We start from the raw sequence: 27,250 nt of genomic DNA on the forward strand, positions 1-27,250 counted from the left end.
CGATAGGTAGGGCTTTGCGATTCGATTTTTTGCCGTTTGACTAAGCCTTTTTTGTTATCGACCTCTTTTGCGATTTGTTTATTTGTTTGCGACTGGTTTGCGATGGGTTTGCGATTTTAAAGTGCGTTTTGACTAGACCCACAGATTTGTATGCTCTGTCACGTCATAATATGTCAATGTCACCCCTTCCGTGCCGCTTCCATACCTCAGGCACATAGACCTACAACAGTCTTTAAATTGGGTTACTTGTGGCTTAGATGTGGCTCAGTGTGACAATAGCCGTATGGAATGTGTGTGATCTACCAGAGTAGCGGTCGGAACCGCAACTTCTAGCAGCTATTTTATAGGTTTAAACTGCTTTTTTAGATAGATTGTTTAGCCTTGCCTTCTGGTCAGTTGTTAAATAATTTGGATGGTTCGGTAGTCTTCTACCACAAACCACATTCCAGCTAGTTACTAATCATGAAGTTGTAAATGTTTTTGAGCAGCCCCTTAAACTCAGGTGAGATGCAGGCCATGAGCTTCCTCGTTGTAGATAATAAAAAAAACACAATATAGAATGGAGGACAAACAATTGTACCCTGCGGTACTCCTTAGCCAATTTACTGTTAATTATTGGTTAAGTACCCCAGAAACAGATATCTAATTAACCCTTTGTTGAGTCACCAAACGCTGCTAATAAATGTGATCGTTAACAGAATTTCCTTGTAGAACAACAGACACAAAAAATATTACGTCAGACGTTATTTGATTCCTGCCGTTAGTGTTTTTGCTGAAACATTTCTGGAACCTTTTCTTACCACCTTCTGTCGTTAAAAATCTAAAAATTATTAGGCTGAGTTGTACCAACTTACTTTAGCCGTAACTTGAACAATAACCTGTGCTTTTTGTATGGAGTTTGATAGATTTTTGACGTTTTTAAAGTCAAAATAAGATGGTGCAACTCAGCCTACGGAAAAATTAAATTTCGTTAAATTCTTCCAAAACGACAATTTTATAGGTAACTAGCTGACCCGGCGAACTTTGTTCCGCCTTAATGGCAATAAATAAGCAGACTTTTTTTTTTAATTTCGAACGGGATAAAAAGTATCCTATGTCCTTCTCCTGGCTCTAAACTACCTCCCTGACAATTTTCAGCTAAATCGGTTCAGCCGTTCTTGAGTTATAAGTGGTGTAACTAACACGACTTTCTTTTATATACAGTGTGAGTCACGTTAAAGTGTACATATGAAAATAGATGAAACTAGACCTATTTTTATCGACAAAAAATAGGTCAAAAAATTTTTGAGATTTTTTTAAAAATTTTTATAGACGTTTTTTTCTTCCAATTACTTATTGTAAAGAAAACGTAATAACTTTTAAACTAAGCGGTATATCCTGATAAAATAAAGACAGTAATAATGCTTAATAACAGGCAATACTAAAACAATACACAAAATATACAAAAAATGCCAACAAATAATAAAAAATGATACTTTTTGAAAAAAATCTGCTTAAAAATTCGTATTTTTTTGGTTATTTGATACATTTCTCCAAAAAATGCCCCTATAATAGGTGGTTTTTATTACTTTTTATTATTCTCTATCGTATTACTTTTGTAAAACTATAAATCGCATGTCTCTATCCCTATCACAACATTTGCTATGATCGTTTTTTTGTCGATTAAAATAGGTCTAGTTTCATCTATTTTCATATGTACACTTTAACGTGACTCACACTGTATATAGATAAGACAGTAGGGATTTTGTATGAGAATAGGGTCTATTCCTTGCATCCTATCTCCTGGCTAATCCCTCTTTCTAGAATTCTAGATGATAGAATCTATGTTTGTGGAATATTCTGGCCAATTGTTAAAAATGTGGTGGTGGTGTTCCCCAGTCAATGAAGCACGTGATGTCGTGCCCTGCGTGCCCAAAGAACTGCACGCAGGAAGATTTAATGAAGGCTATTGACAACGCCACTCTTGTAGCGGAGTTTTGGGCTGACACTGTGTAGGTTTGTTATCGACACGACAAGAAGAAGAATGGGCAATTATTCCAAAATTATAATGAAATGATGTACTTGGAGTCAGTGTAGATACAAGCCTGATTTAATAACCATTTCAACTTCTAACATAATGTATTCATGGTAATTTTACTATTAGTACTTAGTTGATAGGAGAGTCCCCCGCCCCCGTATTAGATACTTAGCTAAGTGGTTGTTCGATACCAGTCGTTATAATGAATTGATTCCAATACGCTAGTTGACATAAATGACGAGTTATGTATGCTGGTAACAAAGTAGAGTGCACGGCTATTGACTGATGATATAACTGAGGATGTTTCAGTAAGACCATTACTTTAGGTTCTGAAAAATTTAATTCTAAAGTTCTGGGTCTGAAGGTCGTTTGTTCGTTTGTAGTTTGGTTAGATCATTACAGGCTGGAAACGACATTATTGCCCTGTAAATGCATGGCTGCTCATGATTTTTGTTTTAAAGGTACGAGTAGGTACATATTAGAATTAGAATACGTACTTAGAGATCTCATAAAAACCTCATGAAAGTAGGTACTTTTGCAAGTAGGCTTTTAAAAAACACACGACACACGATATACACGATCCGCTATTAACTCTACCACTGCTTCGGGACAATAAATAGGCCAGTGCTGAGAAGAAGCAGCGCAAGAAACTGGGAGAAGTAGTTGTCAGACGAAGAATCAACAACAAAGAAAACCTAGTTCAATATTGGCTCCTATAGTATCATATTTTATACATATTATATGTGACACATCCTCAGAAGAATTGTTCCCCAAGTCTTTTCATTGTTGTCGCTGGCCCACTAGAACTACTATGGAAACCTGCTGTATCCGATTATATTGTTGTAAGTGTCCTACAACGCGACGTCCGTTGACCGCGGGGCGGGTGCTGGGGTGACTGCAATTGCTGACTGCTGGCCACTGGCCGTGCTGACGGGTGGGTTCTAAGTTAGAGGCTGAGCGGGCAGATCATTCTAAACTTCTTGAACCTCCGAAATTAAATTTCTTATATATGAGATGGCCCGTTTTTCACAATAAGCTTGCCACAATAAACACAATTTTTCCCTAGCACTGCTTCGGGACATTATATCGGTCAGCTGGTGCTAAGAATAAATGTTGTAAGAAACTCAGCCACCAAAACTCAATTGTCTAAAAGTTTTTGTCCCACATGTTTTTCAGCTAAAAATGAGTCGAGGGTGGAGGGCTAGTTTTCTACTATTACCATAGTAAAATATGATGTTTAGACTGTCTCCCTTCGCTTCATGCCACCAAAAATATATTTTTTTTTCATATAATAAATCATGTGACGGATGAAGCGCTATATAGGAAGATTTCTTTTAACAGAGATGAAGCAGCAGTTCAATATGTATGAGCTGTAAGACCACCGAAGTGCCTTTTCTTTCGTGTACATTTTTCTTCATTTTCTTGTTTGTTTGGTGTAGGTACAATGAATTATTTTATTATCTATCTCTAAGAGTATAACATAGTCTGATCCCGCTACATCGTCCGCTGCCGCTCACCACACCCGCGAGTGTGACGACGCGTGGCGGGCGAAAGTCTGGTTGCGTAGCGGTCGCGGCGCGTGACGCGGTCTATGCTGTGTCGCGTGCTTTATGCTCTATGTGCCGGTGGTTGGATCCAGTGGTAGGTAGTTATATCCAGGCAGGTTTAGGTATGAAAGGTTAACTATCCTCATCATCCCGCCAATGCAACTCCTGTACCTCCGGAAGACACCCTGAATATTCAGGAGGAACCCAACTAGTGAAGGTTGAGTTGTCCCGGGTACAGCTGACTGTCTTGGAATCCGCAACGAATTTAATCATAGAGGAGTTTGAAATTTAGGTAATATCGACTTCTCTCCGTTAAAAGCGCGAGATAGATGACTGTAAAGGTAATTATCCTTTTTTTCCTCATCATCTATCAAGGTTTGCTATACCCTTTTTATGCATAACAAGGCAGGTGTTGAACTAGCTATTAGCCTCCAATAAGGTTGTATTGGTAATCAAGCTGTAAATTATTGCTGAACAGTAGTTGCAACAAGAGGTGTCCCATAAAACTTTTAAAATTCAATCAACCTTACTAATTAATACTGCTTTACAAAATATGGGTCAAGGAACGAAACAAGAAAATCGGACACTAATTCTATAAACATAACTTGTTATTGTGGTTTTGGTTTAAACGCGAAAGTGTTGTTTCCTTGCGGTCGTTTGATTGATTCCATCAAAGTTTTCTTTGAAAGCTTTTTGTTTGAGAGGTTTTTTTCCGAGAAACCCTGGTTTCTGCTTGAGCATGCTCATTTTCTAATAAAATAGAAAAATCTAAATTCAGTAAACTCGTATTTTTTTACAATCTTTATGGAATAATTTAACTGTAATGAGTATTTAACCAAATAAACACAATTCTCAAGCAAATAAGATGCACAGTGATTAACCAACGCCCATACACGCATGCAAGTGTTGCACCATATCCTGCGCCTACGCATTGTGTGTGCGTGGAATATGCGCGAAATTGCTATTTGCAAACATTTCATTTCCATGGATAGATTGTTCTTATGTGACATATGAACACATTAGCGGCTTCCCGCGACTTTCCGACGATCCCGTTTTACCCGGCCCTTAGGGGTGGAGTTTCGTAAAATCATTTCTTAGCGGATGCCTACATCATAACATCTACCTACATGCCAAATTTCAGCCCGATCTGTCAAGTGGCTTGGGCTGTGCGTTGATCGATCACTATGTCAGTCAGTCAGTCACCTTTGAGTTATTTTAGACTATGAGCCCATAGATGATTGTATATTTTACTAACAAAAGCTCGTAGTTGGTTCAATATTTTACTAATTCGTATAGCTACGTTAGTATAAAAACTTATAACAATGCCTTTCAAATGCACTAATGCATGTTGCGGCATCCCAGCACGTTTGCGCACGCGCGTAAAATGAGATGAGGTGATACCATCTGAGGCTTCCTTTCCACTGAGTTCCATGCGATGGGCATTAGGTTCAGTCACGCTCGTGATAGGATAATGTGGAGTTTCTTGTAACTGGAGTCTGGAGTTTCTTTCTTCTAACGTAAAAACAGTTAGTACCCAAATAGAACTTAATAATAATGCAATCGATCTGGTAGAATCTACTGTATTTCTGGGAATTACCCTGGATTCAAAACTCCAGTGGGGCTCCCATATAGAAACTCTGGCGGGAAAGCTCAGCTCAGCGGCTTTTGCAATAAAAAGGATACGGTCATTAACCGATGTTTCAACAGCTCGCTTAGTCTACTTTAGCTACTTTCATAGCCTAATGTCATATGGAATCATGCTATGGGGCAAAGCTGCAGATTTTGAAACAATATTTATTTTGCAAAAACGTGCGATAAGATACTTGTATAAAATGAAAGCAAGAGCATCCCTTAGAGAATTGTTTAAAGAAATTGGCATTCTCACGGCCGCTTCACAATACATCTTAAACTGTATTCTATTTATTCAAAAAAATATTACTGAATTCAAAAAGAAAAGTGATATTCACCAAATTAACACTAGAAATAAAAATAAATTGGCTATACCCGCTTTTAGACTTAATAAAGTGTTTGCCACTTTTATGGGACAAGGTATCCATTTTTATAACAAAGTCCCTGATAAATATAAAGAGCTACCGTATAATAAATTTAAAGGTATAGTTAAAGATCACATGCTTAAAAAAGCCTATTATACAACTCGAGATTTTCTTAATGATAAGTCATCCTGGGAGTAGGATTATGGTCCTCTCATGCTCGCACTAAAAAGAATTAAAATCGTGCTATGAAAAGTAATGTATAAACTAATCTAATTTTCTAAAATGTTATAGTGTCATGCTTCTCAATCTGGACTGTTACTTAGCTTTATTATTGGTTTTTTTTTCTCAAAGAGATAACTTGGTATTGTCATTCTCACTAAAATGTCTCTGGGGTGGTGGCGTAGTGAGGCGGGTCGTTACATTCCCTCTAATATGGTCGAGTGAAGCGATGGCTGGTTCACTCGTCATGTCTGTGAACAGGCGCTGCTTTCGGGGACTGGTCAATCCAAGTTATTCCAACTTATGTATGCGAGTCATTTCTACTAGTATTTGAGTATGTAATCTGTAAGTCTAGATATTAGCACGTCACTACCTTGTTTAATATGCCACGCAATTTTGTATACCCATTCTTATAAGATACACTATACAAGAATGCATGGTAAATTCAGTGAACTGCTCCTGAATCGAATGTACCTGCTATTTCTATTTATTTATATTAACCGGCAGACAGTGGTGACTGAGTTTGTTGCGGCGCTTCTTCTCAGCACTTGCCAAATGTTGGTCTCGAAGCGCTGGTAGGGTAAAAAGATTATGAGACATGTAGAGGCTCCTTAAGAGCAAAATGACGATTTGTAAGAACTATTTATTAGTCTAAACAAATAAAGAAATTTTGACTTTTTTTTTTTTTTGACTTGGGCCAACATTTTTTTACTTTAACTGGTAGATAAGAAATATCTTTGACGTGATGTTATTTCAGGATTAAGTTTCGCGAGAAAGTTTTCTTTATTCCACCTATTGTTCATTACTACCACTGTATTAGCAGTGTATACTTTATAACTACCTTTTCGCGGTCTTGACTAGAGCTCTAGCTCTAGCTAAAAAACTTTCGTATTGTAATAAAAGCTCTTTTTGGTAAGATAAAATATTTGTTTAGACTATTATAATGGCACATCAAACCAAACACTATGTAGTTCTATAATAAGTTATTTTGCTCTACCAGCGCTTTGAGACCATCCCTACTAATATTATAAATGCGACAGTAACGCTGTCTGAGTGGCTTTCACGCTTAAATCACTGAACCGATTTTGATGAAATTTGGCATAGAGATATTTTGAGTTCCGGGTAAGGACATAGGATAGTTTTCATCCCGGTTTTTGATTGACAAAATTTAATGCGGGCGAAGTCGCGGGCGGTAAGCTAGTTACATGATATAACTGATAAGAATGCAATTTATGCCCCTTTTTTATCCACAACGAGGAAGCTCTTGGCCTATATCTCACCTGATGGTAAGTGATGATCAGGCCGAAGGTAGAAGCGAGCTTAACCCGGAATCCTCAACCACGGAGGAACTGGCTATCTTGCCTCTAACTGCCAGAACACAACAATGCTGTTAACATTGTTGTTTTCTTTATGGTTATGATACATAAACACCAGTTGTAGTCCAAAATTCTCAAATTTTTTTTTAATTACCAACCAGTACGCAGGTCTTTTACTAATCATTTCGAAATTACCCAACACTATACCTTGCAAGTGGGAGGCACATCACTCACAATGTACTCCCGTGAAGGCTCGTCTTTGTTTTCCATAGACAATTACTCTATGCCCACTACGATTGAGAAATTTCGCATGACAGGTGATATGGGCGGATTGATTCATCATTATTTAATTATGCAACTGATGGTATCACGTTAAATGCATTTTGATTTAGTAGAGAGTAGAGGTCATAGACTTTGTGAATAAAGCACAGCGTTGAATAGAACTCTGTGATTGGTTCGTGTTGACCCTGTGCATCCACGCGCACTGTGAGACCTCATAGTAATTTGTGAATACTCATAGTAGTTTGAGAATACGGGCGTAAGAGTTAAAGACAACTTCGAAGATAATTTAAAATAACTTTGTTTAATTATTTTCAGTTTAGATACCTACATAATTGAATTACTTTTCTATATGTAGCTGATTCTGTTAGGCTAACTTGGGACTTGGGAATTTATTTTATAACGCCGGCGTCTTCGTACGCGTAGATCCCGATTTACCCCCTTAGGGGTTTTTGCAAAATCCCGTCTTAGTGAGCACCTACGTTCTAAAAGGAACCCCCATACAAAAATACTCCAGCACTAGTAGTTTCTGAGATTTCGTGATGAGTGAGTCAGTCAGTGACCTTTCGCTTTTCATATAGATATTATAAACTCTACTCTTTATAGAATTTGATGTGCTGTCGACTGTACATACAATTTTAAGGGGTGATAATATTGTAGAGAAGATAAGTTATCATTTTGGAACAGAAAAATAAAAATAAAAGATCAAAAATAAACTAAACCTGAAATAAAACGTAAAAAAATTAACTTGTTAAATAATACATTCGTTTAACATTGAAAGTCGTCTAATAAATTTAGCAAACGTAAAATAATATATTACCATGACTGTGTAATGTGTGTTTTAAGCTGTAACCAATTGATAACTCAGGTCAAATATTTGAAAGCAATAAAACAATCAATTTGCAATTTGTCTATTGCGAAATCACCGTCCCACATCAACACCGAGAATAATCATGGTCATTTGGCAATAAATATCGATTAATTGTAATCATTTATACATGTAGTTGGGTAATATAATACGTGGTTGAGCTGTTTCTTAAACGGCAATTTGTTTATGCATTTTAGTATTTGTTCAGGAGATAAATGTATAATACTATTTAAGGTTTCGTCATAACCATTAGACGGATAGAGTCATTGTCAGCTATGTAAAAACTATACAGTAAGCGAATATTGATTATTTAATCATATTGTAACATGATTTAGTTGCACAGCGTGCTATGGAGAGGGCCAAGTATGCTTGGTGTTTCTTTGCGAGATCGAATCAGAAATGAGGAGATCCGTAAACGAACTAAAGTCGCTGTCATAGCCCGACGGATTAGCAAGCTGAAGTGGCAATGGGCAGGGCACATAGTATGCAGAACTTACGGCCGATGGGGCAGCAAGGTTCTGGAATGGAGGCCGCGTACCGGAAAACGCAGCGTGGGACGTCCACCTACAAGGTGAACCGACGACATCGTAAAGGTAGCAGGGAAGCGCAGGGCGCAAGCCGCTACCAATCGATCAACATGGAAAGCATTGGGGGAGACCTATGTTCAGCAGTGGACATCCTATGGTTGAAATGATGATGATGATGTAACATGATTATGACATTTTCAAAATAAATAAAGTTGAAACTAACGACACCTTTAAATCACTTCTGCCCAAAATAGAAAAAACGAAGCAAGTAGGTATTTGGAATAAAATACAATTTCTTTACAATGAGGGTTTTCGCAAATAAAAGATCCGCTAGATGGCGGGACGTGGATGTGGGGTCTGACTGCTGCATGATTGGTCAAAAATAACCAATCATGCAGCATTTGGACCTCGCGTCTACGTATTGCCATCTGGCGGATTTTTCATTCGCATAAACACACATTCTCATAAATTCGACGACTGTTTCATCATTGGTTTGCTACAAGAGATCGCTTCCTAGCGACAAAGTTTCCTTGTAATCCTGTAATTGCTTGGTATATGTAGTGTATGGACGACAGCATACAAATATAAACAGTAGAATTTGTAATAAGCGCCAATTGTATTGTGTGGGATTCAAACCCACGTCGTTAGAGTTTTAACCGCTTCAAATCGGTCGTAAATTGGTTTAATTAGAATTTTCCATAGTTTCTGTTACTGCTAGTGTAGATCGGTGTCGATTACGCCCCAAACAATGTATATACGCTTTCTTCACCCTAATGCTTCTAATTACCCAAAAACTGGTTAACCACTCGTGATATGCAAAAAAGTGTTTTATGCAACTGATTATAAAATTCAAGAGTAAACAAAGCGGTTACAGCATTTGCATTCACGATATTATGTGTCGAATGTGAGCTATTTGGGGATTGCACGTGAATGTAACAGTATGGAAGATAGTGGATCTACCTACATTATTGTTTGCGCATCGCTGCTTGCTTACTTTTATTTTAAGTTGAACAGTAAAGTTAGTAAGCAAGAGCAAGAAGAAGTTAATGAGTTAATAAGTTAAAGAGTTAATCATGTTAGTCCAGATTAGCAAATTTACTACATACAGTAAATCTATATATATAAAAATGAAACCCGTTTCGCGTTGTCACGGCATCACGCGTGAACGGCTGAACCGATTTCGATAATTCTTTTTTTTAAATGTTTGTGGAAGTCCAAGGATGGTTCTTACGGAAAAAAATATTAAGAAAATCTCTACGCTAAGGCGGTACGAAGTTCGCCGGGTCAGCTAGTAATTAATAAAATTTCAGTTCATAGTTATCTGTAGTAGCAGTCAAATAAAATCTTGAATGGGGTAAATGGATAAGTTCTTGAAAATGAAAGTATCAATGAAAAGTTTTTCTTCGAACCCCACGTAGTGTACAAAATCTAAAATAGTTAAAGTTTGCTTCGTTGTATAAAATATATCTATTCCATTGTATTAGTATTAGTTTTATTTCTGTCATCTTACTAATCTTTATTTGTTTTAGTAGAATATCTTATTTGCAATTTTTTTTCTGTCAACTAGAATTGAAATTGACTGTAAAAAGCACAATCCTACTCAAGCCACTAGCTAGACTCGTTTGTCATACAAAAACAACATAGTTTTATGTTTTATTCATGTTTGTTTATCTTAAATCTAAGACGTGAGTTAAAGTAGATCACATTAATACGAACAATAGAATCGCCATTTCTCTTACGAAATCAAAACTAAGTTAATATTATGTCATTCGTATAGCGAACTGTTTGTAAAAGTACACTCACAGGTAATTATAGTGATCGTAAAGCATGAATTTCCTTTAATTAATTACTTACCGGCTCTAAATTAACTTAGTTTTGAAGAATAACATAATAATACAACATTTTCGCATAATGTGTGTGTCTATAGTAGCAGATTTTTCGTCCATGAAATCACAGAATTTTACTACATTAAGACATATATTTGTGTCATATTTTTACATTAAAGCTTATTTTTGTGACATTTATAAGTATTTTTTTGTGACGACCACTTATTTTTCTACACATGTGTGTTGTACACATAAGAAAAACTGATTCAAAATTACAACGGTCATGTAAGCTACACTTTACCAAAGCAGTCATGTTATCGCATTACTAATTTATGCGCTATCTTATTAAATTCCAATCATACTTTGCAGGTCATAGATCAAGCCAATTGAGGTCCCGGGTCAGTCACAGGACTGTCATTATCATTACGTCACTATGATAATCTCAATCAACGGCAAAAAGGTATATAATATCACTGTAACTGAGGATTATTTTTGTTTTTGCAGACATTCCGACTTGGGAGGTATCAATTTACGTCTTAAGAGTATGTTCAACACTTTAATGGTACTTACAGATGGTATTTCAGTACATATTCGGTACATACACTATATTAAACATTTAAAGTTGACGCTATCGCAATAATATACTCATAAACAATAAGTATAACTAATTATGGAAATTTTATATTATTTATCATGAAGAAAATCTAATTTAAGAAGTAGGAACATGCAATAGATGATTTGTGGTGACAACTCTCTATTCAATAATAATCCGGGCCTTTTCAAGGCGAAAGGAAATTAGGCACTTACGGGGAGCTATGTACCTACCATCTTAGGCCGCATCTCACATAACATCGGTGCGATTGCGGTCAAATACCTGCCATGCAATAAAAAAATAGCTTAGAAAGACGGTTCTGTGATTCAGTGTCGAGTACTGTCGAGTGTTTCTATTAAAGTCTTAAGTTAATTGGTTAAAACAATTTTCATTGTATAGTGAAAGAGATTGATATCAACTAATCAACACATTGAAGCCTAAATTCGACAGCAAATTAGATCACATTGCCAAAGCCTAACTGCTTCACTGATTTCAGCACTGTGATTTTAGTAACTAGCCAGTTATTTCTATAAAAAGTATTAACTATAAACTTAATAATGTAAGCAAACTTGGACTTTACCATACAAAACATTACGGTTATTTTACTTTCTCTATGATTTTAAACTAGACTTTTGAGTAGGTATTACGTGATATTTTTTACTTAAATTGAATGTGCAAAAAGTAAATCAGTTAGGTGGTTATTGTAGGCGAGGCATGGTTTATAGCTTGAGCAATCAACTAGTATTCAATACAAAATTGGCGTGGAATTTTTAATAAGTTAAGCAATGAGTAAATTAATACACCTTAAAGGTACCTAAATGGTGTTTTAAGTTTGAATCCCATGAAACTTTATTTATTTAATATTTTCGTTTATTACTGTTAATTAAGACAATATAATACTGTTTACGCAATATTTTAACCATGCTGTGTGTACACGTTATTTGAGTGATGATCTAGATCTAAGCATAAGTTACTTTCTTTATATATTATTTGTGATTGTTACTTGTTGTATATGCCTAATAATAAATAAATAAATAAACGCACGAAGTGGAACATGGACAGACCAATTTGTGCTTTGTTTTTTGCACTATGAAAGACAACTTCGTCGTTTAGAAGGCAAGTGAACTTGTTTGGTTAGACGTGTCACATGGTGATTTATAGTCTTTCGAGTCCTAATATGCCTACCTATTTGCTTTCCATTTGGAGTTTTAAAGCTCACACATAATTTTATTAAAACTCGGTCAACTATTTCAAGCATTTAAAAGAGAGATTTTTTGCCTCGACATGTCGGCAATAAGCAGTTACAATAGTTACGTTTCCATACAATACGAGTAGATTAGTATTGCGCTAACTTATCATATTTACTATTGTAGTAAGTTTTCAACATTTTGAGCAACAACAACGGAACAAAATAGCCGTAAAGAAATCATATGAAATGGAAACACTTCAAGGTCGCCCATTGAAGGTTTAGTTTACACATTCAATGCTCTTCGTTCGGTGGTTCCAGTCTATACCAAATGTTTGTCTTGAACCGAAAGACTCGAACTGAAACTAAAGTATGGAATCACCCCCTTGCGTGATATTATCAAATGAATGACTTTATTTTGTCTTCTATTAGTCATTTAGTTCTGCTCCCGAGTATATTTTACTTGACAGGGCTAATTAATTAATATAATTATAATATTCGTTTGCCTCCTATCACATAAAAAAAAAATTAAGAGTCGACTTTAAAGAGAAGCGTTCTTTCGTACCTAGTAATAAAAGTCTTCATATAAGTAGTTATATTCCCAGGCATACAGCAATGTACTAGAGTCTAGCTAGACTAGTATACTATGAAATGAGCACAAAGTGTAAAAAACATTTAACTATTTGTTCTATCCGATGTTTATTTGCTTTCGTAATAATAAACTTTATGTAAAAAGTATCGTCATAATTGCAGATATTTCCTAGACATAAACCAACAAATTACAAAGTACTGTAACTGTACCTGAAATAAACAAATAAATACAAACTCTACCGAGAAAATTGCTTTGAAGCTCATGAAAACTAACTTGATTGACTGATGGTATTCTTATTATGTCTTTTTAAGGTTTCTTTGTATAGATTAATGAACATCATCCCAATCACGTTGTGACAACATTTTTTACGCTCCTGAACTTCAGACTCTGACCTCGTCTTCCACAATTGAGTGAACTGTTTTTATGAAACCTTGAGTCGCTCGTCTGATTCGACAGTTATTATGTGCCTTGGAGCCGCGCTCGTCTATTCGACAGCTATTATGTAGTTAGTTGTCCAGTTGTTTTGAACAAAGGCGTACAATAAAATTACTGTTGGCATGGGTTTCTCATGTTGGTCGCAAGGTCTCTATGGGGTACCTTCATACTGAATTACCTAGTGTTGAATGAAATGATAGATCTAGCCAAGTATGTGCAGGTTGGTAAGACATTTGAAGGATGTACGCGTATAATTTTCATGCGTTGCTCTGTTATTTCTTGTTGAGTTAAATACAAAAAATGTTTGATGTAGAGAGTTGCAAAATGATTTCAAGATATCTGAATTTTGGTTACCGACTGTTTAGTTTTGGAAGTTATTACGCCTAAATCTATTCAGTTATTTTGATTGGGTGATAATTGGAAAAATTGTTACAAATAAATGAGTGGTGACAAAGAACATATAAGTAATTCCAACTACAACAACTTCTGTATAGCCAGTACCTGTCTAAAGTTTAGCTGCCAATCATACCTACAGTATGCCAACTCTCTTGGAACAGTTTTAATCAGAAGATTCTCTTAAGATAATTTCGAAGTATATCAATGCAATGGACTCCCTACCATTGCAAAATGGTAGACAGATGACTGAAAAGGTATTCGATGATTAAGACCCTCTTTAAAGACTGAAGTAGACTGATCTACGCAAGTGAAGCCGCGGGCAGATGCTACCATCTATTACAATGTAAATCACTGCAATCGGATTTCCCGTAACCAGCCTACAGTAACGTAACTAATGCACGATAAAACAAATTTATACGCTCCGTGGCGCACTTCTAATCGCCTTGGACGAAAAATCCGATGTCATGTACCGCTGGCTTAATCAGCACCTCAGCTAGAGATGTTATGGATAAATGTAGTTTCGGTTATGGATACGATTACGGATATACAAATAATATTATACCGGTTTTTATTTCGGATATCTGAAAGTTTCGGTTACGGTTACGGATATTTATGCTATAGAATGCAAATTGCAAAAATTGTCCAACACGGTTCATTCTTTACAATATATCCATCCCATTCTATTCGTATGGGTACAGAAGAGATTTCTTTGGCATCTGTTACGCTCCTATGGTTGGCCTCACAAAAAATCTATCATCTTATGCTCATGCACATCAAAATGCAATCACTAAATCAGCGTAGGGACTTGCTTGACTCTGCCTACATCCGAAACTATCCGAAACATTTGAATTGGTTACAGTTACGAATATATTTTTATGTCGGATATCCGAAAGTTTCAGTTAAAGTTACGTATATCCATAACATCCCTGCCTCAGACCACCTATTTTTGTTCCAAACTAGCTTTTATTACAACTACAATAAGATTCCACAGTGTTCAGCTTAAAGTGCCGTCGTCTGTGGCTTAATTAATTTGAATATTTAGCGAAACAGCGATAATGACCTTGGGGCTGAAATTAACAGCTTTATTTAATACGTTCAACACTCACGCTAGAATCATATTATGTAGAGTCGACGACACGTTAGAATATTACACATTTGGTGACAAAGTAGCATCTAAAAAGAAGCCAATATGGACGTTTTATGGGTATGAAAAGCAAGTTTGAATTAGTCCGTCGGTTAACTTATCAAAAAATACTCGACACGTATTTTTTACTTTTTTAAACTAATAAAAATTTTAAGAGGTAAAGCGCGCCAAAGTTTAAAAAAAGAAAGAAGAGGCCCGTGATGTCAATGAGGCTTAAAAGCAGCACTTTGTGACGTGGCGCGGATTTCAACGCAACATATTATTATCATCATAATTACTTGTTTGATTGACAAAAAAAATACGTGTCCAATATTTTTTGATAATTTAATTGACGGACTAAATGTTATTTTTTAGGAAATGTTGTAGGTACGTAAATGGTGTGGATATTTATATTATAGTTGAGTTGTACCGTTACGTATTTATACCTGATACATAATTATTGTAGTTAATCGTATTCATTTATAACAAAAGTACCTACCTACCTATAAGTTAGGTAAATGACAGACTTCATAATGAAGCATAAATTGGAATACATAATTATTGTAAAATACAACTAACAAATTATAGTTCGACACTCAACGTGACCACGACCGCTCTATCAAGAGCGAAACGAATAAGAAGAAGAAGACTTTATTGCCTTTTGTTTAATTAATATTTATACTATGGCTTATGGTTACTTAGGTATAATGTTATGTACAAATTACTCATAAAACAGGTGATATATCTACCATATACAAGTTGGTTGTATAAATAACTAGCGGCCGCCCACGACTTTGTACGCGTGGATCCCGCTTTACCCTCTTAGGGGTGGAGTTTCGTAAAATCCGTTCTTAGTGAGCACAGACGTTCTAAAAGGAACCCCCGTGCAAAGTTTGAGACTCCTACCACTTATAGTTTCTGAGATTTCGTGACGAGTGAGTGAGTGAGTCAATCAGTGACCTTTTATCTACATATAAAGAGGAAAACTTTGTTTGTTTGGTTGTAATGAATAGGCTCAAAAACTACTGGACCGTTTTTAAAAATTCTTTCACCATTCGAAAGCTACATTATCCACGAGTAACATAGGCTAAATTTTATTTTGGAAAAAATAGGGTTCCGTAAAATATGTTGATAACGTAGTTCACGTGCGCGAAGCCGCGGGCGGAAAGCTAGTAGATTTATAAATAGAAGATTGATATTTGACTTTATTATTTACAAGACTACATTGTCCTAGAGGGATTCGAATCTCCAACCACTAACGACATCATGTAGCCCGGTAACTACTAATTTACCTAATTTCTAAGTAATTGGCGCAACATTTACTTTTTTTTAATATTTAGTAATTTTAGGTGCTTTTCAAGTCTATTATGAATTAAAAGAAGATTTAAGAACCACTTAGTCAAAGAAAATAATTTGATTAAACTGTAAACATACATTAGTAAATCAATCAAAGATGATTGTTCAACGATGATAGCCTACCATTAAAGTAATCATAAAAGTATACTAAGTTAAGGAATAAGGTCTATCAATCTTTACAACATAGTAGACAAATATGTGGTAGGATTAATTGCTGTTAAATTATCTACACTAATCCCTACTAATTTATAAATGCGAAAGTAACTCTGTCTGTCTGTCTGTGTCGCTTTCACGCCTAAACCATTAAATCAATTTTGATGAATTTTGGCATATAGATAGTTTGAGTCCCGGGAAAGGACATAGGATAGTTTTTATCCTGGTTTTAAAAAAAAAATTCACGCGGGCGAAGCCGCGGGCGGTAAGAAAGTTGTGTTATAAATCACGATATTTTTAACTAGCCCTTTAGGCAAATTAAGCATAACTTACCTTGAAAGAGTGGATAAAGCATTTTGACATAGATTAAAACATTAATTACCTAAGCCTAAGCAATTATAAACGTTTACTACTTACAATTAACTAGCTTGACATAAAGGTAAGCGTGACTAAAGTTATGTCTTTTTTTAATGTTTTTATTTACTTTTAAGGCATAATATGTATATGTACCACATATTGTTATATGTTTACTACTTTTATAATCTGCCTTTTATGTTTGAAAAAAGAGCTCGTCAATACTTAAAATAAATCAAATTAAATCAAATCTTTTATTCAGTACTTGGGCTCTTTCCAGGGCACTTATACACGTCCCAAATACGAGTATAGCTTGCCCTACCACCATTTCAGGACAATATATGGACTAGTACTAGAAAAAGTGGCGGAAGAAAATCAGTTCACCTTTGTAACTGGTAGGGTAAAAAGATTATGAGACATGTAGAGGCTCCTTAAGAGCAAAATGACGATTTGTAAGAACTATTTATTAGTCTAAACAAATAAAGAAATTTTGACTTTGACTTTGACTTTGACTTAACTATTTTTGGGGACTGATGCCCGTTTTCAACATCAATCCCAAATTTTTTAGTGACCCCTATGGTAAAACATAACAGGAATTTTGTTTTCATATGGGTCACTTAAAATTAGGGAGTGATGGTGAAAACGGGCATGCGCCTTCTAAACCCTCTTGTGTTATGACGAATTGTCATCAATCATAGTAATTATGACACTTCATCATCACCAGGCTCCGTCGTTTGGAGAAATTATGGACTAATCAGTTGTTTGTTTTTTCACTGGAACTGACAGAATGACAACTCATGAATCTCGATAGATTCAAGGCCAGGACTCTTCTAAAAGTCTTCGCACATTTATCAGAGAGAGGGATCGTAACCGTATCAACTCGAGGCGATCAGGGACTATTCCCACCTCTCGTTCCCACCACTGCAACTCCTGTGTGGCCAGGATCTACAGCTTGACCGCCATAAAAACCCAACCAATGAAGGTCAAGTTTGTCCCAGGGGAAAGTTAAACTGTCATTGGACCCGCAAAAGGCGATACGGTGTTGATCCCTTTCCGAGTTGATAAGTCTGCTATGAACTTAAAGCTAAAGCGGAGATGTGTAGATAAGAGAAGATGTTTTTTAGGCTAGGCTTTGATTCTCGATCAATTGGTATTCGATATGGCGGAGGTAGCCCGTTCGAAGTTCTAGCTGGCTAGGCTGGAGATTTTGGAGTTATATTTATCCATTCTCCCCTGATTTCTGAATGGAGATTTTTTTTGTCTTTGGTTTTGGTTGAAGTACCTACTAATTTGCTCACAGTTAAATAAACTTCGGAAGTTTTGAGCGCAAAGGGCGTTTGATTGCAGTCTGCTAATGGATACAGTCTGCTACCAAACGTGAAATGCGAGAGATTAAACAATACATTTGCATGCTACGAGTATGTTTTGTTGATCCCCTTGAGTTGATGGACTGTTAAGTTAATGAGGGCTATGAATGTGACTATTGGTTGGAGATTAGGAAGTTGTAAGTAGGTAATTAGATAGATATTTTGAAATTAGACAAAATCCTACATAATAACATTTAAATGCTAACGTTTGGATGTATTAAGATATATCCTAATAAAAGCCTGAAAAAAAGTATTTCTAAAATGATGATTTCATAAAACATATACTTACTTATCATCCTACTTAATTGTTAAAATTTATTTACTTTCAGGTTTAACAGTGTTTTACAATCAATAATTCGAAGTCATAAATTAGATTAAGTACTGTTTTTCCACTGATATGAGCAATTAAATTTCTATTTACGAGCATTAGATATTTAACATCACGCGTATTTTTCATTGAAAAACGATATTATTTATTTTAATGGATACAAAAAAATACTAAATCTTCCGCGGTTTACCACTGACCTTATTTCAATAAATATCAATTCAATAGTTTCAATGTTGACTTTTTATTATAAATTTAGTTTTCCGCACTTTTATAGCAAATGGGACTTAATAAAGTCTATGACCAACGCTTCATTAGTCTCAAACAATCGTTGTTTTTGCGGAATTGTTTTGTTTTTGTTGTCAGATGTCTGTGCTTTGTCATGGCGGTGATGGTGCTATCATTGGGGTTTTTGTTGTTAATAACGCTAATTTTGTGATCAAGGCTTGATGTTTTGGTTCTCATGAGTACTTGTCTACTAATATTAACTACTAGAGGCCGCCCGCTACTTCGTACGCGTGGATCCCGTTTTACCCCCTTAGGGGTGGAGTTTCGTAAAATCCGTTGTTAGTGAGCACCTACGTTCTAAAAGGAACCCACATGCAAAGTTTGAGACTCCTAGCACTTGTAGTTTCTGAGATTTCGTGATGAATGAGTCAGTTAATCAGTGACCTTTCGCTTTTATAGATATACATAAATAAAGAGGAAGCTTTTGATTGTTTGTATTATTATATTAGGATCAGAAACTACTAGGCCGATTTGAAAAAAATCTTACCATTCGTATCCTAGTACATTTCTGATGAACATAGGCGGTACAAAGTTCGCCGGGTCAGCTAGCTAGGAATAATAATATAGTCTTCCATATATTATACGATTTTACAATAAAATTAAGATATTTTTGTCTGAATTACGTAAAATATATTAAATGCATTTTACCTATTTATCAATGCATACTAATACATCGGCAAGGTTAACGCCTTACCGATGTATTATTTAACTAGCATTCGATAAATAAAGTGGTATAATATGAGTCATATCACACCAAATATGCATTTAAAGTTCATAAGACTACGTAGGCAGAAGTCATCGACTCAGTCGCCTTAAAAAGGAGAGATGATAAAAGTCGACTATAAAATTATCTAATTATGGAAATGACAATATCTGGTGCCATTTAGGCAATAGCTAATATAGAGTGTTAGATTATTATCATCATCATCATCATTTCAGTCACAGGACGTCTACTGCTGAACATAGGCCTCCCCCAATGACTTCCACATCGCACGGTTGGTAGCGGCCTGCATCCAGCGCCTTCCTGCTACCTTTATCAGGTCGTCGTTAGATTATACTTCGCACTAATATACCAAACATATTAATCATAATGATGCTGGTGTTGAATTTAGATAATATTGGTATATTATTACTATTTATTTGCTACTGTACTTCAATACTGTTTTTTTACCCAAATAAATAAATAAAAAATAAAAAAATTATCAGGTCATTTAGTCTCCACTAAATGCACAGGCAGGATCACGACCCTCTCTAATTTACCAGAGGCAAACCGAGGGCAATGGGCAGGGCATATAGTTCGCAGAACTGACGGCCGATAAGGCAGCAAGGTTCTGGAGTGGAGGCCACGTATCGGAAAACGTACACCCGCAATGTGGACCCACAACCTCATAAAGGTAGTAGGAAGGTTTCAAGGCGAGAGTGAATAGGCACTTACAGGGCAGATATGTACCATCCTAGACTGCATCTCACTTAACACCAGGTGCGATTGCGGTCAAATACCTGCCTTGTCTAGCATAAAAAAAAGGTGCTGGATGCAGCCCGCTACCAACCGGGCGATATGGTAATCACTGGGGGAGGCCTATGTTCAGCAGTGGACGTCCTGTGGCCGAAATGATGATGATGAAATCGAGGATTTGGCTTAAAATGTCCACGCTGGCCAGACGGGTTGGGGAGGCCTGATGTTGGCATAATCATCCTTGTCCTTTAGTCGCCTTTACGATATCCAGTTCTAACACCTACTATTAAGGGAGTTCATTGTAAGTAGGTAAGTAAGTATACATAGTAATTTAATACGTGTATGTACGTCACATTACGTAGGCTTTAGAATGCTATAACTTTATTGGGTTTGAATGAAAGTGCCAATCTGTGACGTCATAGTAATTTTTATATTCGATTGACTGGGTTGCTATTGATTTTAAAGACTTGTGTTTTGTAGTAAGGTCAAGTTTATTAAACTAGTTATACAATGAATTTATAACTCTGCCGTAGAGTCTTGAAGATATAAGTAGATAACGTCACAATTGAGAATTCCCTATCGCTAGAAGGAAACCTCGTCCAGAAAACCTTAAGAAAGGTGACAAAGAAGTCAAAAAACGATGCAGTAGTTAAAAACCAAATAATATACTCTAAAAAAACAGCTTTTTATATGACTATTAGCTTTCCGCCAGCGGCTTCGCCCGCGTGGACTCCGAAAAACCCAAATATTTTACGGAACCCTATTTTTTTCCAAAATAAAATATAGCCTATTTTACTCGTGGATAATGTAGCTTTTGAATGGTGAAAGAATTTTTAAAAACGGTCCAGTAGTTTTTAAGCCTATTCATTACAAACAAACAAAGTTTTCCTCTTTATAATATTAGTGTAGATGTAGATAAAAAGCCATGACTCATACGTCATACACTTATCAATGCCAAGTTTAAGGTTTAGGACCTTGAAAGCTGAAGCTTCAGTACCTAATTTAAACAAAGAATAATAAGGGATGTTTCATGTTTTATTTAACCCTATGGAGGATGAAAAGGGGTAGCAAAGTTTTGATGGAACATTTTTGTTTGTTGCTGATCATGTTTATTTTAAGATTGGTCTCACAAATCAACCTTTCTAATTCATCATCTCATCATCACCGAGGAGAGTTGTAACAAAGATGAGTTGTCACAAAGCCAATGTGTTATTTGACACCACCAATTGATCAATTGACTTACTCTTTAAAACTGTCAAAACGAGACTCTTCCATAGACTTTGTATGGCAATACAAGCCTGTGACGTCACTATTTTGTCTTAACTATATTTGTCAATAACTATGCAACCAAAAATATTATTTTACAGGTAATTTTAAATTAATTATTAAGTTTTTAAAACCATAATGAAGTGTCTTATTAATATTAATAATTAAGTTGTGATTTCAAATTATTGGGGAATGGTGTCAAATAGTCTATTTCACTACACCTAGATAGTTAACGAGCTGACAGTTTCACGCAAACTGTAGAGTGTCGAAAAAGCAAGGAATTCGCGAAGTTTCTAGTTCGACAAACAGTTTTAGATTCAGAAAAATTGACTTTGTTACAACCCACCTCTGTCTCCTCTATCGATAGTATCTGATTCGAGCCTTACGGGACTATTCCCACCTCTAGTTCCCACCACTGCAACTCCTGTGTAGCCAGGATCTACAGCTTGACCGCCATAAAAACCCAACCAGTGAAGGTCAAGTTTGTCCCGGGGGAAAGTTAAACTGTCATTGGACCCGCAACGAAATTAATCAAAAGAACATAGGAGTTCGAAATTAAGATTCGACTTCCCTCCATTGCAAAGCGGATGACAGGTGACAAACAAAGGTTTAATAACCTTTAAGAAAAGATATTGATGATGATGATTGGCCTTACCCTCGAATTCACAAACATTAGTATGAGGTCTCACAGTGCGCGTGGTCCCACAGGTTGACACACGAACCAATCACAGAGCTCTATTCAATACTGTGCGTTCGATTGGCTGCTTCACTTAAGCAAGCATCGTTTGTGAATACGGGTGACTGTACTATCGTCTGTCCTTTACGCAATACAAACTATGTATAATACAAATATGAAATTGTCGTAATGAGCTAAACATTATTTCATTAGCGACGTAAATGACCCAATCGTCAATTTAATTTAATTCATTATAGCAATTTTCTTTATTTGTCTTTGATTGTTTATAAAACTCGTTAAGAACAATACATTTGGTGTCAGTGTGTTGTGCAAGATGTCCAATTTATATTGATTTTTTGCTATAATTTATATTTACCGACTCCTATTTAATAGCATTAAATTGAAAAACATTAATTATTAGAAAGAGATTACACACACATTTTTCTTAAAAAAACATTGTATTCAATTAAAATATTTTTTTAGGCTTCTCTTTTATAATTATACTCGTATTATTTTATGTTACATGTATCTATTTTCTTAAAAGATGAAGAACGTATACGGTAAATCATAAGAGTAGTATTAAATTTTAAATTTTGTCTTACACTATTTTAACTTAGACACGAGACATAATTTTTTTGTAATTTTCATCTTTTTTATTGTTATTGTATGTTCTCTGTAGCTTTGCTTTACAATTGAATAAATAAATATCAAAAAACTCTATAACTATTATAATAAGATATCGTATGTTCAACAGCGTACAATACCAGAACCTAATGTATAATATTGTAACCAATTTAGTGACATTGCACAAAATGTAACAAACAACAAACCACTTGTTTTTGTTGTAACTTACGACGCTATTATCACATCCGGCCATTTAGGCGAAAAGTTACTACATTTTAAAACTGTGAAGTAACCTGACTGCATTATGTTGCAAATTGAAAATGTTTAAGAAACAAATTATTTGGCACACTTTTGGTTGGCTGGCGATTTTGTTTGTTTGTGTTTCAGTGGGACAAACAATTTAACAAAACACAAAAAAGACTTAAATCACTTACGCCCGTATTCACAAACGATGCTTGCTTAAGTGAAGCAGCAAATCGAACGCACAGCGTTGATTAGAGCCCTGTCGCCGTACTATTCAAAAACATTACTATAAGGGCTCAAAGTGCGCGTGGACGCACAGGGTGACGTGAGCCGCCAGTCTGCTTGTGTAACGTCATGCCGTGAGTATATAACAGTAACTCATTAATAAACGTCGCGTTAAGACCCGCGAAATCTTATATTAAACCAAAGGATGATCTCCTGTAAATACATTTGTAAATATTATTATCTATCTTTCAATATAATACTCGTATAGCCGCATGTTAGCTTTTTATTAATTTGTAGTTATTTTTCTCGTAGTTTTCTTAACTTGTTTATAACTGTCGTGCCCAGTGCCCAAGCAACTGCACTCAGGAGGGTTTGATGAGTGCTACTGACAACGCCACTCTTGTGGCGGAGTTTTGGGCTGACATTGTGTAGGTTTGTTGTCGACACGAAAAGAAGAAGATTGACGACAAATCTTTATAGAGTGTGTCTCTATCACACTCTAAAGAATTTTGGATAGATCTAGTAGTCCTACAAGACTGATTTATTTATTTATAGGTCAAAATACATACAGTAAAAAAGGTAGCCCTTAAGGGGCACTTTACATTTATTTATTTATTTTATTTATATATTTATTCATGAATAGAACGTATTACATGTCTCAAAATAATATAACATAGGTTTATTGAATTTTTTTTTTGTATTATTTGATGTGAGCTTTTCTTTAGCTGGACCGCAACGCACAGCAATTATATTTATTTTCGCTTAATACATAGGTACACGTTCAGTAACTAACTGTAACAATTATACTAAATTCATCATTAATCATGCTTTCGAAACGGTATCTCTTCGCTCAGTTTTATAAGTGAAACTTTGCATAACTATTAATTAGTAGGTATTATACTTAATTATGATAGTTTGTAGCATTGTTGAATGTCGATGAGAAAATGTTTATTCACTAATCACCTCTTTTACTAATCACACAATTAATAAAGTGTTAGAATTAGTGTTAAATTAAATGCGGGTGACATAACTTCCGCACTGATTATAATGATGTTAAGTTATTAACAAAATACAGGATGACTAAGACACTTTTTCTATATCGTGGAGACTGTATATAGCAATTTGTTGTGATATTACTATCTTTGATTGAGTTTTTTATAATTGTAAAAATCATAACAAAAACAAATTTTTTGTTCTTTTTGAGACATGCGAAAGAGGTTCAAAATATGGTGGGATCTATATTCCCACTTGTTTATGAAGGATTAAAATACTTAAGCCATGACTGCGTTACGCTAAACTATACAAAATGACCATCTGTAGGTATAAAAAACCCCATGTAAAATGGTTAGTTTTATTCACAGGTTAATAAGGAAAAAGGTTGGTTTAATCACCATAACGTTGGCAAAAAAACTGATAATTATTTTTTGTGATAATGGTACAATTAATTAAAATTATAAATAGTACCTATTTAGTACCTACTTATAAATGAAGAATAACAAATAGATATACTAAGTATTCTTGATACAAATTGGATGATTTACGACCATCAAAGCAGGATATAATATTAAGGTGGTTATTCACTAGACGCTCGACGCTACATTCACGTTTCAGCCGTGTTTCAACCGTTCCAGTGGCTGGCTCTGTTGTAAACTGTTGCTATATGTATGTGTTTATTTATTATTGTCACAGTTCAAACTGGATCAGTAGTCGCACTACCAACAAAACATTCAATTTAAATTCAGAACAATTTCAGAGCAGTTGCATAGGTTCTAAAAATATAGCAGGGCGAGAGTGAATAGGCACTTACAGGGCAGATATATGTAGTTATCATCCTAGACTGCATCTCACTTAGCATCAGGTGCGTTTGTCTTGTTCTGCTTAAAAAATAGCTTGCCCTACCATCTTTTAGTTTCTCACACTCAAAAAAGCTCTAAATTCTTTGTTAGCCGTATCATTTTAGATTGGTGCTCGCAATTTTATTTACAATTAGATGTAAATTACATAGAGAGAAGAACTTTGTGAAAAGAAACTTAACATCAGGTGCGATTGTGGTCAAATACCTGTCCTAGCTTTGACCTTCAGCTTTTTTATTGCTTAAGACTCAGTTAATTCATTAAATAAAAAAGTAGTTCAACTACTTATATGACGATTACATGAATCAAACTACATTTTAAGTGATTATTATTATTATAAAAACACCCGTTATTTTAAACCCCGAAGTAAAGAAAGTTCTACAAATTACCGTTAGTATCTAAATCTGTCACCAAACGAAAAACATTGGTATAATAAATGTACAATACTTAAAAATGCCTGTCGCATGAATGTAAACTTACTGACATACATTTCTATTATAATTATTATTTATCATCATCATCTAGAGTCGTTTAATTAGTATCAAAATTGAAATAATTTGTAAGAGATAGCGATTTCTAGTTCGTTCCATCCGCTGAAAGTAAGATATTGACAATTAGTAATATTATTTAGTTGCGTTGCGCGCACGCATCATTTAGAAATGTATTGAGGATTCACGTAATTAATAAATTACAATACTAAGTAATAAATGTTATTTATGCATCCGTATTGCGTTGTTTATATAATAATGAAGTAATTATTTCAACTGTGAAGTTATTCTGAATGATGAATATGCAATTATTGCTGTTTTGCGCGAGCAAATTTTATATAGTTCTAATTACCTATATTATAAAACATTTCGGGGGATTTATAATACATATTGCCGAGGATAAAATGTAGCATTTGTCAACAATGTAACCATTTGTGTTAAAACATTTTCTAACTGGATAGATGGAATTCTTCGTTAGGTATTAATATTTATTTACAAACAATTTTTAATTATTTATTTATTATGTTATAGTCGATTGATTTGTAGCATTATGTCATGTATTTTCATTGAAATCGCTTTGATATATTTTTATTTTGCTAACGAAGACTTTATTTGTGTAACGAAATGTATTTCGTTACTTTTTGTAAATCATTTCAATATGTCTTTTTACTTGGCATTCGATAAATTTATACACAGTCAATTTTACTTGATTGGTTATTTTATCAAATACATAAATCTAAGCAACGTCTTCCCTCTTTCCTTACATAATAATATTTAACAATTTAACACTTCCCTGTTGCAATTTAATTAAAAAATAACACGGATAATTTAATTAGCACCATTTTAATCACTATGAAAGATTTCAGTTTTCTATCAAACTTGTCAATTATAAAAGAGGGTAGGTACTCACGGTAAAGTGGTCGGTGGTTCCACCTGCACCGCCTTCACAGCCGTCCCGGCAGACAGCACCTTGAAGGCTTCATCCTCTTCCTTCCCCCTTCCACTCACTTCCAACCCCAAACTATTCACTCTAGGCGAGTCCACTACACTACTCCTCGACGACAGATCAAAATACCGATCCTGCGCGTGTATCAATTGAGTTACAGTAAACGCCGGGGTGTTATCGATCGTAGGCCCGAATAGATCGTCGTCGTTCCGATTGAAGAACCGATCGTCTTCTATATCCTTCGAGGGCGATGCGTCTACGCCGCGCGCTTTGATCGTAACGTCTAAATTGTTGAAGCGTAGTCGCTCGGTAGCGAACGCGTACGGCGTGTTAGCCAACTCCTCCTCGACACTGTTGTACCGGCTGCGAAAGAGCGACTGCCCCTCCAAGTCGTATTTCCCTCCGAAGAGGTCGTATTGGCCGAAGCGGTTGTTGATTGAGTCGAACTTGGGGTCCGTGAGGTCGGGTTTCTCCTTCGCTTCGGGACTCGAGGTGGGACTCATGTTGATGTGTAATATCCCGTGTTCGTCCTTGAATTTCAGTTTCAAAGCCATTTTTTGGTTCCTGAAACAATTAAGTGATGGTTAGTAAAAGTGCATTGTTGTGCGTAAGCGCATATTTCATATTTTAATGGATTAGGTGGTCTAAGTTTGATTTTCAGTGAAGACAGAAGGTATTATCGTAACATGCTGTGGGAACTCAGCTGAAATATA

The 27,250-nt window shown here is 35.5% G+C and overlaps 1 protein-coding gene across 1 annotated transcript in view; it reads right to left on the reverse strand.

Moving 5' to 3' along the window:
• LOC114353163 (protein stum) overlaps window positions 1–27,250 on the reverse strand; it is a 95,312-nt gene that overhangs the window by 36,244 nt on the left and 31,818 nt on the right. Inside the window, exon 2 of the mRNA XM_028305013.1 lies at window positions 26,502–27,101. Within this exon, the coding sequence (XP_028160814.1) occupies window positions 26,502–27,091 (590 nt within the window). The 5' untranslated portion in view covers window positions 27,092–27,101. The remainder of the gene's footprint in view (window positions 1–26,501; window positions 27,102–27,250) is intronic.

The sequence above is a fragment of the Ostrinia furnacalis genome, unplaced genomic scaffold (assembly GCF_004193835.3).
Source record: "Ostrinia furnacalis isolate ACB-3 unplaced genomic scaffold, ASM419383v2 OfSCF1632, whole genome shotgun sequence".
NCBI classification, from domain to species: domain Eukaryota; kingdom Metazoa; phylum Arthropoda; class Insecta; order Lepidoptera; family Crambidae; genus Ostrinia; species Ostrinia furnacalis.